The sequence below is a fragment of the Dipodomys spectabilis genome, unplaced genomic scaffold (genome assembly GCF_019054845.1).
Source record: "Dipodomys spectabilis isolate Male_0828 unplaced genomic scaffold, ASM1905484v1 ptg000024l, whole genome shotgun sequence".
NCBI lineage: Eukaryota > Metazoa > Chordata > Mammalia > Rodentia > Heteromyidae > Dipodomys > Dipodomys spectabilis.
In genome coordinates, this window is record NW_024870701.1 from 13,531,659 (window position 1) to 13,550,924 (window position 19,266).

The 19,266-nt window shown below is 34.6% G+C and overlaps 1 protein-coding gene across 1 annotated transcript in view; it reads right to left on the reverse strand.

Moving 5' to 3' along the window:
- Positions 1–19,266, reverse strand: part of Ccdc178 (coiled-coil domain containing 178) — a 265,422-nt gene that overhangs the window by 223,942 nt on the left and 22,214 nt on the right. The window contains exons 7-10 of the mRNA XM_042675000.1: positions 17,222–17,364; positions 14,671–14,824; positions 6,072–6,167; positions 5,806–5,942 (exon numbers count right to left, since the gene is read on the reverse strand). Coding sequence (XP_042530934.1) covers positions 5,806–5,942; positions 6,072–6,167; positions 14,671–14,824; positions 17,222–17,364 — 530 coding nt within the window. The remainder of the gene's footprint in view (positions 1–5,805; positions 5,943–6,071; positions 6,168–14,670; positions 14,825–17,221; positions 17,365–19,266) is intronic.

Consider the following 19,266-nt stretch of genomic DNA (forward strand, 5'->3'; position numbering starts at 1 on the left):
GTCTACTATTTGTGATTAGAATCAGTGTAATCGGACACATTTGAGCAACTTCTAAGCCAGAAAGCCACTTGACCTCTTGGCAATTGAGGTAATCATTTCTTCCTTTGCAATGTGCCAGAATTATTTATAAAAGATACATCAAGGCAAGGTCTATAAATATTCAGTGTCAGTAGTAATGAAAGAGATAGGAGTTGAAAACAATATTAGGAAGATATTTTTTATTCATCATTCTAGGAGAGGTGAAGTACAGGAGCACTCAATGTTAGCCCTGGGCACAGGAGGACAGGCTCATGTACTGCTTAGTTTAAAATAAGATGCAGCTTTTCTATAAAGTAGTTTAAGAAAGTTATTCAATATTTTGAAAATATTATACCAATTCCAAGTCTATAAACCTATTTTAAATTTAAAAGAACAACTATACTCAAAAAAGATTTCCAAGTAAAACTTTGGTTGTCATAATATCTGCAAATGTATAAAATTATCAGTCCAAAATCAGAGCATTTATTACACAAATCACAGGGCCCCATATAATATAGATATTTTACATGCAATATCTAATATATATACATATATTTGATAATGTTAGAAAGTATTGTTACTTTCTGTTGAGAATAGAAACAAGACTCAGTTCCTGCATGAGGGAAAAAAATCAGAGTACTATATTTATAGGAATATTTCTAAGTGTTAAAATCATTTTAGGGTTTCAATTGCCTTTTGTACTCTGTATTTACCTAATCACTATGCACTATCCTCAGTGTTGAGTAGATATTAGAAGGCACTATTTCCCCTAAGAAACTAAGAAATTTTTGTATAATGGAGCTTTGTTTACTGTGGTTTAGGAAACGATAGGAGGCTCTAAGGAGCGTACAAATATATCACTGAAAAAAATTCTTTCATAGATATAAACTTGCAAATCATTACCTTGACTTTATTACAGGGATAAAAAATTGTAAATGGTTTTCAGAGGGAAAAGGGGGTAAGACAAAGTAGAAAGAGCTAAAGGGAGAAATAACCAAAAACCTGAGAGAGAGTATCAAGGTGCAGAAACAGATTGCTAACACAGCTAAAATTTTTGTTAGTGGAGGAAGATGATAAGATGCCTACATATACTATGTTTTTTTTTTTTTAATTTAATTTTATTTGTGAACATACTGTACAGAGGAGTTACAGTTACATGGGCAGGATAGTGCGTACATTTCTTACCAAGCATTGCAGCCTCCTCCTTTGTTTACCCTTCACATCCCTTCCCAGCCTCCCCCCTCCCCCCCTAATCCCAATCCTTCTCCTCCCCCCCCCCCCCCCCCCCCCCGCACCAACGTTGTAAAGCTCGTTTTGGACATGACAACTTGTACTTCTCATTGTTGCAACAGATCCACCTGTATCCTTAAACAACTGGTTTTTCCCCATCTCCTCCACAAGTTATACTGACATCAAATATAGTGAAAGCAGGGGTTATACTGTGGGGGAGGGACATACAAAGCAACAAAGAGATAATCTTATAAATGTGTTAGAAACACATGCATGAAAGAAAAAAACATTAAAATACACATCTAAGGGTTCATTTTCCTGACATCACATTATCTGACCTTTTCCGCTTGAATCATACATATACTAGATATTACAAATAAGGGAAACCATGGGACCTACGTTTCTTTGGGCCTGGCTTACTTCACTTAATATAATTTTTTCCAAGTTTTTCCATTTCCTAACAAATGGGGCAATGTCATTCTTTCTGATGGAGGCATAGAATTCCATTGTGTATATATACCACATTTTCTTGATCCATTCATCTACTGAGGGGCATCTGGGTTGGTTCCATATCTTAGCTATGGTAAATAATGCTGCAATAAACATAGTTGTGCTGGTAGCTTTAGTGTGGTCTTGTTTGTAAACATTAGGGTAAATGCCCAAAAGTGGGATTGCTGGGTCATAGGGGAGCTCTATGTGAAGTCTTTTGAGGAACCTCCATACTGCTTTCCAAAGTGGTTGAACAAGTTTACATTCCCACCAACAATGAAGTAAGGTTCCTTTCTGTCCACATCCCCTCCAGCATCTGTTGTTGTTAGAGTTCTTGATTTTTGCCATTCTAACTGGAGTGAGGTGATATCTCAATGTTGTTTTGATTTGCATTTCTTTTATGGCTAGGGATGTTGAACATTTCTTCATGTGTCTATTGGCCATCCTTCTTTCTTCTTCAGTGAAGTTTCTCTTTAAGCCTTTCGCCCACTTATTTATTGGGCAGTTGTTTCTTTGAGGATTTGTTGTTGGGTGGTTTAATTTTTTGAGTTCCAAGTATATTTTAGATATGAGACCCTTGTCCGTTGTATGGCTAGTAAAGATCTTCTCCCAATCCATGGGCTTTCTATTGATCTTGCTAGCTATGTCACTTGCCCTGCAGAAGCTCTGCAACCTTATGCAATCCCATTTGTCCAACCTTTCTTTGATTTGTTGTGTTTCCGGGTCTCTATTCAGAAAATTTCGGCCTGAGCCAAGGAGACCTAGGGTTTCTCCTATTCCATCCTGTAATGTTTTCAGAGTGTCCGCTTTGAGTTCAAGGTCTTTGATCCATTTGGAGTTGATTCTGGTGCAGGGTGATATATACGGATCTAGCTTAAGTTTTCTACATGTAGTTAACCAATTTTGCCAGCACCATTTACTGAAGAGGTTGTCTTTCTTCCATTGTATTGTTTTAGCTCCCTTATCGAAGATTAGATGGCTATAGGTCTGTAGGTTCATTTCTGGGTTTTCAATTCTATTCCATTGGTCCTGAGGTCTGTTCTTATGCCAATACCAAGCTGTTTTGATTACTATGGCTTTATAGTAGAGTTTGAAGTTTGGTATTGATATTCCTCCAGCAGTGTTCTTTCCATTCAGGAGCGTTTTTGCTATTCAGGGTCTTTTATTGTTCCATATGAATTTTTGGATTGCCTCTTCTATTTCCTTGAAGAATGAGGTTGGAATTTGGATAGGTATTGCGTTGAATTTGTAGATAGCCTTGGGAAGTATTGCCATTTTCACAATGTTAATCTTTCCAATCCAGGAGCATGGGAGGTTTTGCCATTTTTTAAGTTCTGTGTTGATTTCCTTTTTCAAGATTTTAAAGTTTTCATCATATAGGTCCTTCACTTCTTTAGTTAAGTTAATTCCTAGGTATTTTATTTTTTGTGGGACTATTACAAATGGAGTTGCTTTCCTAATTTCAGCCACACTTTTCTCATTGTTGGCATACAGAAAAGCCATTGATTTTTGGGGGTTAATTTTATAACCTGCTACTTTGCCAAAGTTTTGAATCAGCTTGAGTAATTTGGGAGTGGAGTCTATGGGATTCTTTAAATACAGGATCATGTCATCTGCAAAGAGGGAGAGTTTTATTTCTTCTTTCCCTATTTGGATCCCCTTTATGTCTGCATCTTGTCTGTAGCTAGGCATTCTAATACTAGATTGAAGAGAAGTGGAGAGAGTGGGCATCCTTGTCTTGTTCCTGAGTTAAGAGGAAATGGCTTTAGTTTTTCACCATTGAGTATAATGCTGGCTGTAGGTTTGTACATATACTATGTTTAAAAGGTAAAAAGTAAACTTTAGTTTTCTACATCAAACGCAGAAGCATGAAATGGCCGCAGATTTGAAAGAAATACAAAGCAGTGGGAAAGAATCCATTATATTGTCCCATAAGCAACATATCCATTTAGTCATTCATTCATTCATTTGTTACTTTGTATTTATTTTGGTGCTAGGGATTAATATAAGTGAAGTGACATCTTGAGGTACATTCTCAGCCAGCAAGGGGCATACTCGGCGCATTCTTCCCTATCGCTGGGGCTATGTTCCCAATTTGTGTCATAGTTTGTCATAATGTTTCCCGCTATTCACTATGTCTCTTCTCAGGTGAATGATCTCTCACCCCACTGACATGAGCATCGGTTATGTGACATGATTTGTTCAGTGCAGTGAGGCTTAAGGGAACATCCCAGACTTTCCATTGGAAAGCTGTAGGAGCAACTGGATGATGTCAGCAGGGCATAATTCCTGTATTTACCAAACCAAGAAGTGACCCCCACTTTCACCGTAGTTCTTCTTAGAGATAACATGAAGCACAGACAGAGAACATACAGCTACACTACAATATAGGGAAGAAATAAACCTTTATGGTTTAAGCCTTATGGTTTGTTGCTACTTGTCATCTCAGGACAAACTGACAAATGTTAACGTTCATTCAATCTCCTCTAGAAAGAGCTTCCCCTAATAGCTTTACCTACTCTTCAGCTATCTTTTGTTGTCTTGTGTTTATCTTATGTTTCCTTAATAAAATATGTAATTAAAAATAATATTAGTGACTATAATTTTAGATTATCCTTTAAAAAAAAAAAAGCATTCCCTTTAGCCAAGTGCCAGTAGCTTGTTCCTGTAATTGTAGCTACTTAGAAGGCTGAGATCTGAGGATCAAAATTTAAAGCCAGTTTGGGCAGGAGAGCACATGAGACTCTTATTTTCAATTAACATCCAAAAATCTGAAAGTGGAACGATGGCTCAAAAGATAAGGCTATCCTTAAGTGAAAAAAAAATCTAAGAGACAGTACCCCAAGCCCTGAGTTCAAGTTCTCATACCAGAATCAAAAATTGGAAGGTTTTTTTTTTTCATTTTGCTTCCTTTAAAATTTGTACGTTTAATACATAGGCGAGTTTTACTAGCAATTCTGTTCTATTATTTACATAAATGAATGGGTTACTCTATTCTTTCCAAATTTACCAAAGTATCATGATTCCTCTTTCTCTTCTTTCTTCCCCTTCCTTTCAGTCCTTCAAAATTAAAGGTATAATATGTACTAGGACTTATGTCAGCTGAGAGTGAAAATTGACAAAGAAAAAAAGTGGTCCTAGCCTAGCACAATTCAGTTTTGCACACATCACAAGAGCTATGGAGAATTACGTGTGAATAGAGAATGAATTTCACTGAACCTCATTCCAATACTACGTTCTTCAAAGAGAAGTACTGTGTAGAAAATACAGGAAACATATTTGAAGATGAGTAAGCATTATAAAATGCCATGTGAATTGGAAATCAAAGGTGACAAGTAGGAGAAATAGAAGGAAAGCCACTATTTTTAACCACATCATAGGCATGAAATATTCAAGGACATTGTAGAATATGTGAATAAGGGGTTTCCTGCTTTACCCAAGCTAAAATTAATGCCAGTCTGGAGGGGAACTATTATACTTACATTAAAAAAATAAGATGACAGGAAAAAAAAAAAACCTCTCACATTGTGGATGATGGATTAGAAAGAGGAAACACAAAGACTGCATTTAGACCAGTTTCAGAAGTTACTTTAAGTTTGAGCAGGATGTGATAGATTTCTGGTGGAATAGGAAAGTGGAAAGATTACAAAGTTTTTAGTATGTGGAATTATCTTTGATGAAATACTGAGTATGAGAATTGAAACAGAAAGAGAAGTTAAATAAACTCTGAATTTTGAACCAAGAAATACGAGTTTAGTAGTTGGCTGAAGGAGCCCAATGAGCTTGAGTAGACAACATTCAACTTTAACATACGTTTAAATAGAGTAGTATTTGTTCAAAGGAGGTGAGATGAGTATGTACTAAGCTTCTTCTAAAGATCTGCTTAGCTCTCTTGACTTATTGGGATCCACTGTAATTAAAGAGTAACATCTGGAACACAGACTGAATTTAATTGGGTGATACACACAGACATCACCATGGCAATCCAGGGACACAGATTGGAGGGGTTGATTACATTTCACATATTGGGTATACTGTATAAAAGAAAAAGGGTACGTGCAGACTTACCTTTTATTGATTTTCTCTACCATGTTGGACATGTCAACCGAAATTTTTTTATTTTCGTCCACTACTCTATTATATGCTTCTGAAATACCTGTATAGTCTTTTATTACATTAGAAAGTTCAGAATCCAATGTTCTTTTCTTGAGCAAAAGAATGAAAGAATTACTTCTGTGTTTAAGCAGTCAAAAAGGAAAATAAAATAATAAAATTACTTTTAGATAATATATGAGAATAGTGTAACACCTCAATGTAGGGAAAGGTCAACTTACTGTAGCATAGAAATCATTGAATGTGTCTAAATATTGCCTTTCAAATTTCCTGTGCTTCCGGAAGAGTTGTTCGTATGTTTTCTTCAAATTATCTAGCTAAAAATAGAACAGGAAATTAGTGACTTGTGAAATTTTCCTTCTTTCAGCTTCTAAAATGATCAGTATTGCTTAAAATAGCAGTCTGCTTCCATTCATAAAACAGATACAAGATTGTGGTGAAATATAATAAACAAAATCTAAATCAAGATTAATATTCAAATGAATAGCCCTAACAAAATAAAATGCATTTTAACTGTGTAAAACTTGAAAAAAAATTCAGTTGTCTTATTACATTGACAAATTGAAGAGAAAAAAATAATATGATTAAAATAGTTGTCAAAAATAACTGAGTAGTGCTGGGAATGTGGCTTAGTGATAGAGTGCTTGCCTAGCATGCATGAAGCCCTGGGTTCAATTCCTCAGTGCCACACAAACAGAAAAAGCTGGAAATGGTGCCAAGGCTCAAGTGGTAGAGTGCTAGCCTTGAGCAAAAGAAGCTCAGGGACAGTACCCAGGCCCTGAGTTCAAGCTCCAGACTGGCAAAAAGAAAAAGAAAAATACTGATTAAACTCGTTATCCACATGCTTTTAAACTACCATAAGGATAAGCAACTCAAATAGAAGGAACTACATAGATCTCAAAATTTTTTGAAATACTTAATCATATCTATTAGGCTTAATTTTTTAAATATATATGACCATTTACTACCAATATATTGTGTCATTTTTTTGTGAGAGATTGCCTGAAAACAACTGGGTCAAAAACTAATATACTTATAAATAATATATCTTCAACTTATTTTGTTCTAATACTAGGACTTGACTGAAAGCAATGTGATGTCACTCAGCTTTCTTACTCAGGGTAACTGGTACTCTATCACCTGAAAAATGTCACCAGTACTGGTTTTTGCTGGTTCATTGGAGAGATTGAGTCTCGGACTATTCTATGCAGGCAAGCTTTAAACCACAATCCTCAGATCTCAGCCTCCTGAATAGCTAGGATTACAGATGTGAGTCAACTGTACCTAGTGTTCAATTTTAAATGACAGGATTAGATATCTAAAGAAACAAAAGTTCCTAACTGAAAGTATAATAAATTATTTTTGTGAAAAGGCTGGGATAAGGATAATAACCAATAAGTATTACTATCAGTTTTGAAACATAGTAATTATAAAAGTATTGTTATTATAAAATATTTTGGAATAAGTTTAATAAAAAGGAATAGCCTATAAAAATAAACACAAATCTGTTATTAAAAGGCTACATCAAGACCCACATGAACAGGATGGTATGTAACTGGAAGTTTTAATAGTAACAAAAGTCAGTTCTCCCAAAATTAATATAAAAATATGATGAAATGAAATATCTCTTTATGATTTGTATAACACAAACTTGATGGAAGATAAACAATACAAAACAGCTCTGCGGTATATACAAATAAAATTAATGTTGAAAACTTGCTACCAAATTCTAAATACCCTATAACACTACTATAGTATAGCACGGCATTTTTGTAATTGTAGTAAATAAATACCACAGTGGAAAACTAGAGGTCTGCCTCATATAATGTGTTTAAGTATTTTATTTAATTCCATGAGAAAGTACATTCTTAGAATCTAGTTCTTGAGAAGAATTCCAGTGAAAAACAGGGTATAAAATTAACCCGCCCCAAATCAATGGCTTTTCTGTATGCCAATAAGGAGAAGAGGGCAGCTGAAATCAGGAAAGAAACTCTTTTTGCAACAGCCCCACTCACAGGAAAAAAAAATACCTAGGAATTAACTTACCTAAAGAAGTGAAGGACCTCTATGATGAAAACTTTAAAAACCTAAAAAAGGAAATTAAAGCAGAACTAAAGAAGTAGAAAAACCTTCCATGTTCCTGGATTGGGAGAATTAACATCGTGAAAGTGGCAATACTGCCAAAGGCTAGCTACAAATTCAATAAAATACCCATCAATATCCTAACCTCATTCTTCAATGACATAGAAGAAGCAACCCAAAAATTCATATGGAACAATAAAAGACCCCTAATAGCAAAAACAATCCTTAGCAAAAAGAACAGTGCTGGAGAAATATCAATACCAAACTTCAAACTCTTTTTACAAAGCCAATCAAATGATCAAAGTGACTTAGTACTGTCACAAGAACAGTCCCGAGGACCAATGGAATAGAACTAAAGATCCAGAAATGAACCCACAGACCTATAGCCACCTAATCTTTGATAAAGGAGCTAAAAAATAGAATGGAAAAAAAGACAGCCTCTTCAGTTAATGGTGCTGGCAAAATTGGCTAAACATCTGTAGAAAACTAAAGCTAGATCCTCATATGTCATCCTGCACCAGAATCAACTCCAAATGGACCAAAAATCTTGAAGTCAAAGCAAACACCCTGAAAAACATTATAGGAAGGAATAGGAGACACTCTAGGGCTCCTTGGCACAGGTCGAAATTTTCTTAACAAAGACCCAGAAACACAACAAATCAAAGAAAGGTTGAACAAATGGGATTGCATGAAATTGCAGCGCTTCTTCACAGTAAAGGACACAGCTGGTAAGATCAATAGAAAGCCCATGGACTGGGAAAAGATCTTCACTAGCCATACAACAGACAAGGGCCTCATATTTAAAATATACTTAGAACTCAAAAAATTAAACCTTCCTAAAACATACCCTCAAAGAAACAACTGACCCATTAATAAGCGGGCTAAAGACTTAGAGACTTCTGCCAAGGAAATAAGAATGGCCTATAGACTTATGAAGAAATGCTTAACGCTGTGAAAATACCTCCCGTATAGGCTTGTGATAGACACTCATGCGGCATGAAAGCAGGAAGTGGAAACTAAGGCGGAGATGTCAGTTACCTTGCTGAGTATTGTGTGTCTGTCTCAGCGTGCACGCGGAGCGCATCAGCACAGAAGGGAGACTCGCTGTTTCTCCACCTCTGAGGCTCATGACTAATCATTAATTAACCACTAAGCTGAGAAGATGCTTTCACAACTCTGCTCTATGACACAGAAAACAAAATGCACAGACTTAATTTAGAAACAATTGGTAAATGCAACAAATAGCCTATTAGGGAAGTCAGTATGGAGCTATTCAGGAAGCTGAGATTTGAGAATTGCGGTTCAAAGACAGTCAGGGCAGGAAAGTCCATGAGACATTTATCTCCAATTAACCACCAGAAAACCTGAAGTGGTGCTGTGGCTCAAGTGGTAGAGTGCTTGTCTTGAGCTGAAGAATTCAGGGACCGAGCACAGGCCCAGAATTCAAGCCCCACAACAACAACAACAACAACAAAAGAAAGAAAAAAAAGAAAAGAGAGCTAAAATTAGAACTATCTTATGATCTTAATTCTGTCATATATTCAGAAGAATGTCAGTCAGCAGAGATACTTGCATAGCATATTTATAGCCGCACTTCTCACAGAAGGCAAGCTATGGTGTCATCCCAGTTCCCTATCATCTGATGAATGGAAAAAGTAAAGGTTGTATGGAAGCATAATAGAGCATTATTTAGCAACAAAGCAAAATGAAATTATTGTTTGCAGGTAAAAGTGTGGAGTTGGAATTTATCATATTAGATGAAATAAGCCAGAAAAAAAGCAAATCTGGCACATTATCTCTTCTAAGTGGAATATCGACGTTCAAGAATCATGAATTGCCTGGGTGTGAGATGGGCGGAATGTTTTGGGCATGACAACCAGTGTTGAGGACATAGAGACCTGAGAGAGGGGATGGAAATGTGCATTTATGATACTTAAACTTATAATACTTAATTTTACTTAAATTTGAATTAAAAATACTTAAATTTACAATAACTGCTTACATACTAAAGTACTTCATTACTTAACATAGCAATCATTAAAGTTGAAACCACCATAAACGTTCAATAGCAAGTTTAAGAAACTTCCCAGCTGTTAAAATTACATTTGAAATGTAGGATGATCCTGATATAAGTTTTTATATTGCATAAGGAGAAATGTGCCATCAGTGGCTGCATGCATTAAACACAGAAATTCCAATACAAGGCTTATGTGTTATAAACTAAAATAACAGTAGCTACACACACACATAAATATATATATATATATATATACATATATAGATCAGTATTTTCTTTTATTCACTTGAATGTATTGTAAACGCTGAGGAATGAACATTAAGTACTTGCACTACTCAAAACATGCCTTAAGGGCTGAAGATTTAGCACAGCTGATAGAGCACCAGTGAGAGGCTCTGAGTTCAAACCACAATATAGATCCTGTCTTAAAATAATTTTACTTCATTTCTGTGTAAATATTCCCAACAGATTTTATGAGTTTTGTAAGTAAATTCAGCAGAACGGAAGTGAAAAAGCCCATTTGAAAGGATCTTAACTGAGACTGCAAGGGAGAGACACTAGAGGCAGTGAACACAGAAATGTCCTTCAAAGAGGTAGAAGAAAATGTCAATGACAAATGGAACCATCATATTTTTTTAAGTGTTATTCACATACCCATTCCTATATGTGTACAATTTCATATACATATATTTCAGTATTCAAATAGAGAAGCAAAAAATAAGCAGCAAAATAAGCCAAAAGCAACAAGAAAGAATAATAAATTTCAGAGATATAAGTATAAGAAATATTAAATCTAAATATTAAGTGCAGAAATATTAAATCTAAAAGCGATTATCTTGTTGAAAAATATTTGAAACTCTTGTTTCAATAAGAAATATTGTTTCAATAAGAAAAATAAGCAAAATTACAAATAGATAAATACAAGGATACATATTCTATATCATACTATGGGAATACGAAATGTTTAATTCATTTATATTATTTCTTGGACCATGGAAAAATATAAAATAGATTAAAGAAGAAATATATAACTAATACAATTAACAACTGATTAAATACTTGCCCTATAAAATAATAATTCAAATAATGAAAAACAGCTGTATTTTTACCAGTGTTTTACTAGATTTTTCAAGAAAAAATTAAAATGTACATTTAAAATCTTTCAAAGTTTATGTTATAAATTTAGACATATCCTGATAAGAGAAATCTATCAAAAAGTATAAATTAAGAACAAAAAATGCAAAGTCACTTATAAATATGGATGCAGAATCTTAGGAATGCTTGCAAATTAAACACAGCAGTAAATTAAAAGAACAATAAACCATAACCAAATAGAGTTCATCCAATGAATTTAAAATGGTTATTATATTAATATCATACATCATTTCAATAGGTCAAATAAACTCACCATCAGAGATGCCCACTAATCAAATTCTAAAAGTCAGCATTCATTGCTACTAAAGAACTTTTATAACCAGGGTATATTTAAAAATGTTTAACATGAAACTGAGAAATTGTATGAAACCAACACCAACATTAAGTACTCCTTTTAAATAAGAGAAAAATTCATAAAAAGCCAATTTTATACAGATCATTTAAAATATCAATATCATATATACCATATAATATATAACACATATGTTTTACATATCACAATAAAACATACACATAAATTTTTTGATCATCTGATAAAAAGTTTGAAATATGTACTATCATGTTGTACCTATAAAACACTGAGAAATATTGTATAATGAAATCATAGTTTTCATAGTCCACAATATTGGATTGTCATAGGTATCTATCATTATTATCTTTGTTTCTGTGAAAAAATTACTCTGGCTATCCAGGCAGCTGTCCTATTTGATGAATTGTTATTAATAATATTATTATTTTACCTTAAGTAAAAGGCATAGTTGAATTGATGTTTTCTATTATATAAATTGTGTAGGCTAGTAAGAAAGTAATAAAAATTAGTCTTCCACTAGCAGTATAAATATAAAAAATATGAATACACCAGCTTGCTTGTGTTTGTTTTTGTTCTGGGGGCCTGCACTGTGCCTGACTGTTCTACGCACTACCCCTGAGCTTCTCTGATCAAGGGTAGCATTCTCTCATTTGAATCACAGCCTCACTTCTGGCTCTTTGGTGGTTAATTAGAGATAAGAGTGTCACAGACTTTCCTGCCTGGGCTGGCTTCAAATGAATCCAGTTATTTACAGAAGGCAAAGATTTTTAAAACATCTATTTCTGTATATCTATTTCATTGCTCAATGAAATATAAATGGCAAATATTTCTAAAATTTATAATGTTGCTACTATTTAACTAGTTATAAATTATAAATAATTATAGATGAATGATTATTTTTATCACAGAAAAATTAATTTCAGATAAAAATTTTCTAAAACAATTCCGATGAAGGAAAGAATAATCTTACCCAAAATTCATATGTTTATACATTACAACAAATTTAATCTTGACAGTTTTTAAAGTGCATAATCAGTTTTAAGAAGCTTCTGGTTTACCAAAGCTATTTTTTATATAAAAAGAGAAAAACAGGTAGGTGCAGGTGGCTCACACCTGTAATCCTAGCTACTTAGAAGACTGAGATCAGAGGATTATGGTTCTAAACTGGCCCAGGCAGAAAAATTCCCCCTGAGACTCTTATCTCCAATTAACCACTCAAAAACCAGAAGTGGTGCTGTGGCTCCAGTGGTAGAGTACTAATGAGCCTTGAGCACAAAGAGACTCAGGGACAGCACCCAAGCCCTGAATTCAAGCCACACAACTGATAAGAGAGAGAAAGAGAGAGATACACAGAGAGACGGACAAAAAACAGAGACAAATACACAGAGAGATTTTCATAAATCTCTGGACAGTACAAATTAAGAAAAACGTGTATCTTTTTAAATAGGTACCTCTATTCTACAGATAGATACATCGTTTTAGAGGTAAAAACTAAATTGGAAGCAACATATGCTTTGAAATTTTAAAGTATTAGTTAAGTTGCACACCCAATCAGCACAAATCTTATTTTTCTGTTAAATCAGAAGTTTCAACTGCATAAAAAATTAATCCATGACACTAATGCACATGATTGCTTTTAATTGAGTCCTTAAGATGTACTCTGAAAATGTAGCTTAATAGGTTTTTATAATGAACGAGTAACAGAGGAATTAATACCTTTAAATGCCATCATCTTTTTATCTTCACTAGAAAGTATGATAATCCCCAAACAATTTATATAACTTACAAATATTAATAACTTAATAAATGCAGGCACAATTCCTTAGCTATGACATCAAACGATGAGAAACCAGATTTGCCAGTTAGAGAATATAGTTTTTTTAAAAGATGACAAGTTTAGTACATAGTTTTTTCTAATTGAAAATACTTTGTTTAATGGTGATATTTTCCCTGGATATTTGTATTGAAAATTTTCAGTACGATTCACAAATTGAAGCTATAACTATTTGATAACCCTATTATAAAATTTTTATTAAGCATAATATATTTTACTCATGCTAATAATAGTCTCTGACAAGGAACTAGGTGTTTTGGAAAACAACATGTGTCCCTTTCCAACTTCAAGGATTAGGTGTATTAGCACCCACTTCACTCCATTTCACCCGGCTCAACAGGTGCCGATACCACACATTACCCACCCCTACATGTCCTTCTTTTCTTTCTTCCCTATCTCCTTCTCTTCTTTCTTTTTATTTCTTTAGTCTATTTGTTAATTACATTTCTTATTCAATAAGCATTAGTTGAGTCCTTAATATGATACAAATCTTGGGCAAATTTTCAGAAATTAAAAAAAGTATATTCTGTGTCCTTAAACCTTATAGTCTAAAAAAAGCATACAGAAATAATATTAGAATGTGAATTAAAAAAGGTCTTTTTCCTGTTTTGTAAGATACACATGGTCGCAGGAATTGGCTGTCTTTTATTTTGCGGGGGTGGGAGGTTTCTTCTCTATTCTGATACTGGGAATCAAGCCAAGGACATTTCTAAGTGAGTGATTTGCTACTGTGCCCCATCCCAGCCCTGAGTATCCCCTCTCCCTCCCTTCCTCCTTTCCTCCTGCTGTCTCTCTGTCTCTGTCTCTCTCTTTCTGTCTCTTTCTCCTTTTGTGTCTTTGCTATCTTCTTATCTCCTTTAGAGCAGTGAATCAGATCTGGCAGACTCATTGTCAGGAGAGATGAGTCCTAGTGGAAAATAAAAGTAGTTCCAAGCATGAGAAGGAAAAAGTCAGCAAACCATATTTGACTTCAGAGCAGAGGCCAGGGCCTATGTGGACTGCTTATAAATAGATTTCAGATAGGTGACCACTAAGACCACAAGGAACTCAGTCAGAAGACCACAGGGACTGAATCCGGTCAAACATGAATGATAGAACTCAGGAACATCATTCTTGCTAGGCCAATCTGAAATCAGATTCATCACAAAGCCATTGAAAGAAACATAAGGATATTGGTACCTTGATCGCAGGCTTGCCAGTTGAGCCATGCTAAAAAGCCCAGGCTTCAGGAGGTCAAACATTGAGGCTGAGATTCTAAATGGCTAATATGTTTAGCTGCTAAGTCCATTTTAATTTGCTATGCTACAGTACACACAACTATAGGCAGAAAATTGGCTAAGTGTTAGTTAATTGTTAGAAGAGAAAATTTAGTTCTTATAGCTCAAAGGTAACAGCAGCATTAAAAAATATGAAAACACTCACCTTTTTCTTTAAGTCAGATGCAATACTGGTGACTGACAATGATTCCTTCAATATCTCAATCAGCGTTTCTTCACTGGTCTTCATCTCTACGCTAACATCATGTATTGATGTAGTGTAGTGAGTGTATAGATCCGAGAGTTGTTCTATTTCTTTCCTGGGAGGAAAACAGTTGATTTGATCCACATTGAAAAAGAAGTTGGCTTCTGATTTAAAATGAATCAATGGATTTTATCCCTAATACTATTTTCTCCTGTAATACTTCCCAATTCTCAAAAAGTCCTCTTAGAATCAGGATGAATAAGCAGAAAGTAATCGCAAGTAGTTTTTATGTTTCAAAAGGAAAAGAACTGAGAAAATTTAAAGTTTTTTAAAAAAGCAAACTACCTTTTAATTTTATTTTTGGAAACAGAATATGAGCACCTGTGATTTAGAAGTTGGCAAACACAGTAATGGAAAGGCAGAGAAAGTGACAGAGATAGAGAGAGAGAGAGACAGAGAGATTTTTTTTTAATGTTAAAAATCATGACGAGAAAAGGAAAAGAGATATTTACTTTACATTTTCTTATTTTGGCTACACAGAAGATTGAACCAAAGGCTTCCACCTTCGAGGCAGATGCTCTACTACTTGAGCCAAGCCTTCAGACCTTTTGGCTGTTATTTTCCAGAAAGATTATTAGGCTTTTTGCCTTGGCTAATATCAGATTGTAATCCTCATATCTCTACCTCTTCACTACTGGGATAGCAGGGGCTATCAGCATGAACCATGGACCCATCCTTACTTTGTTTTTCCCTCAAGACTTTCAGGGTTTTTTTTTTTTTTTTTTGTAGTATATTGGAGATAAGAGTCTCACACAAATTCTTGTCCTGGCTGATTTTGAATCACAATCTTCAGATCTCAGGATAAAGGGGTAGGATAATAGGCATAAACCATAATGTCCCTGGCTTGGATGCTTGTTTTTAAACTACCCTTTCCTGGGCTGGCCTTAAGCTTGAGATTCTTTTGCATCGGTTCTTGCCTGGGTGAAATTACAGGCACAGGATATCTCCCCTGCCTGTCTTTAAAATTGTCATTTTCATAAGCTTTCAGAAAATAATACAGATAACTCCAAATTATTGTCAGATTAAGTCTAGAAAATATTTTACTTATTTTGAAACGTATGTCTTTTTAACTAGCATATATTGCTTACATAAAATAATGAATTTCATTATGACATATATGTATATAGTGTACTTTAATCATATTTTTGCATGCCCATTTTCCTCTCTTGTTCCTCTCCTCTCACAGGAAACCTTCTACTTCCCAAGTAGTTCTTCCTCTATTATTACATCTTTTTTGTTGTGCATCTAGCACATGAGAAAAAAATATGTAATAAAATCTTGCAAATCAATGTGGAAGCAAGTGTGCACCATAATGTCCCTGGCTTGGATGCTTGTTTTTAAACTACCCTTTCCTGGGCTGGCCTGCACTGAATTTGTAGCTAGCCTTTGGCAGTGTTGCCATTTTCATGATGTTAGTCCTCTCTATCCAGGAGCACGGGAAGATTTTCCACTTCCTAAGTTCTGCTTTAATTTCCTTTCTCAGGTTTTTAAAGTTTTCATCATAGAGGTCCTTCAGCTTTTTAGGTAAGTTAATTCCTAGGTATTTTATTTTTTGTGGGGCTCTTACAAAAGGAGTTGCTTTCCTTATTTCAGCTGTGTTCTTCTCATTTCTTATCTCTTATTAACCATCAGAAAACTGGAAGTGGTGTTGTGGCTCAAAGCAGTAGTGGTGCTGTGGCTCAAAGCAGTAGAGTACTAGCCTTAAGTGAAAAAGCTCAGATACAGCACCCAGGCCCTATGTTCAAGTCCCATAACCCAGAAAAAAATAAATCCTCAAAAAATTAGAAGTTGATAACATTAACTTCATCAGAAAATGATGATAACAGAGCTAAATTAGACTCCACGGCTTGATGCTAGGGGACTGAGTTGTCAACTCTAAAATTCTAACAATTCTACAATATACTTTCAAGATAAAAAGCAAAGATGTCACTTACAGAAAGATTAATCTTAAATAAGTGAACAGAACCAAAGCAATAGATTAATTTTCAAGACTGAGATGGCCTTTTTCTCATTGACTCCCTAGCTTCTAAAATTCTGACAAGTCATGCTGTGTTTCCCTGCACTTCATGTTCTCTGTGTGTGTGTGTGTGTGTGTGTGTGTGTGTGTGTGTGTGTTATCATTGTGTGTGTGTGATATCATACTTGTCTTCACTGGTAGTTTAAATTTCATCAGTCTCCTTAATCTACTAAACTTGAATAGAGTTTGAAGAATAAAAGGGTGAATAATCATTCTACCTACTACTTAAATTATTATAAAAGACAGAGATGAAAAAAGTGTGGCATTGCCAGTGTAAAAGATAAACAGTCTTATAAATCCATCCCGGGCTGGCTTTGAGCCTCTGTTCTCAGATCTTAGCTTCCTGTGTAGCTAGGATGACAGATGTGAGAAACCAGGGCCCAGTATCATTAATACCTTCTTAATGCTATAAGAAGAAATGTGGATAGTGCTTACTTGAAGGTCTCCATGTGTAATTGTTCATCAGCAATAGATTTTTCCATGGTTACTTTCTTTTTTTCAAGCTCCAATTTGGAGTGTTCATATTCTTTTTTAGATTCTTGGAGTTCTACATTAACTTTATTAAGTTTCTCCAATACCTAGAAATGATAAATATCTTTGTTAATATATGTATTTTCATCGTGGCTAATTTAAAGAAATAATTTTATTAACACATATATTTTGGATAAAAAGATCTTAACATACATTTTCTTCTCATATTATTATACTAAAGTGTTACTGCTGAGAAAACAGAGTTGATATATAGGATTCTTTACCACTATAGACAAAAATTGTAAAGATGTATAAAAGTTAATTGTTTTAATAGCCTGGCTGGCACATCCAAAAATAAAATCATTAAATTTTCACCTACAAAACATTGTGCACTGTTATATATTTATTGTGTAATTAATATTTTATGGCAGAAAACATCAAAACAAACATAAAATTAATAAATTGCCTGTACTAGTACTATTAATAGCTTAGAGTATCTAAAATCTTTTTCTTTCAACAACTACATTAATAAATATAAACATTATCATTTCCCTCTTCATCTCTCCCTTCTTTCTCCCTATTTATCTATTTATCCTAATCACACTATTTTTGCATCGTTACATTATATGATACATAGTTCATAATATCATCCATTACACAGTTTGTCACCAATCATAAGTACCTTATTTCAACAAGATGTGCACAACATTTTGAGGGAAACAGAATGCAAACATTATTATGGTAAGAAACTTATATGAAAATTGCCTAATCTTTAATATTTTCTACAAATGCATATTTTACTTTATTATCTTTAAGTATTTTCACAGAAGAGGTGCCATATAACAAACAGTTTATGAATAGAGTGCGTCTTGATCAGTTGCCCTGATCAAGACACACTCTATTCATAAACATTCTCACCCCCCCTTTGACCCACTTATTGCCATACTTTTCTAAACAATGTATCAAAAACAATGAATTAACTGTATTATCTACCTCCTTTTGCTCTTTATTTGCCTACCTCTCTCCCCTTGGTAATCTTGTAAAAGATTATACTACTGAGCTCTCCTTGGAGGCCATTATACTTCATTTAATTCATTTGTAATCATTTGCATATGGCCCATCCCCATGTGTTTACGTGTAGATTTATAGGTACATTCTATCTACCATGAATGAATGTAGAAAACCATGAAACTTTTGTTTCTCTTGTTTTCACTTACTGCATTTAATTTTCCCAAGACTTTCCATTTGCTTATAAATGATACAATATCATTTTTCTAATGGATGAGTAGAATTCCGCTGTGTATATATACCATAATTTCTTGGTCCATTCATCCACTGAGGACCATCTGAGCTGATCCATACATCGGCTATGGTGCATAGTGCTGCAATGAACATGGTTGTGCTGATGACTTTGCTATAACTTTGTATTCTATTTGATAAATGCCCAGGAGTGAGATTGCTGAGTCATGGGGGTAGTTCTATGCTTATTTTTCTATGTAACATGCATACTGTTTTCCAGAGTGGATGAATAAGCATGCACTGCAATCAACATTGTGTTAGAGACCCATTATGGCCAAGTCCTTGCCAGTATTTTCTGTGTTTACTTTCTTGATAATGACCATCAGAACTGAAGTAACGTGAAATGTCAGTGTTGTTTAGATTTGTATTTCTGTTAGAATCAGAGCTATTGAGCATTGTGTCATGGGCCTATTTGCCATTCTTACTTCTGAGAAATCTGTCTTTAAGTTCTAATTGGATTTTATCTCAGTGAGAATTTACTTTTTGAGTATTTTTTGAGCTCTAAGTATATTCTAGATATTAGGCCCTTGTCTGATTTTTTTGGGAGGTCCGGTAGTGGGGCCTGAACTCTGGGCCTGGGCGCTGTCCCTCAGCAATTCAGCTCAAGGCTAGTGCTCTACCACTTGAGCCACAGCGCCACTTCTGGCTTTTTTTCTTTTTGCTTATGTGGTGCTGAGGAATCAAACCTAGGGCCTCAGGCATGCAAGGCA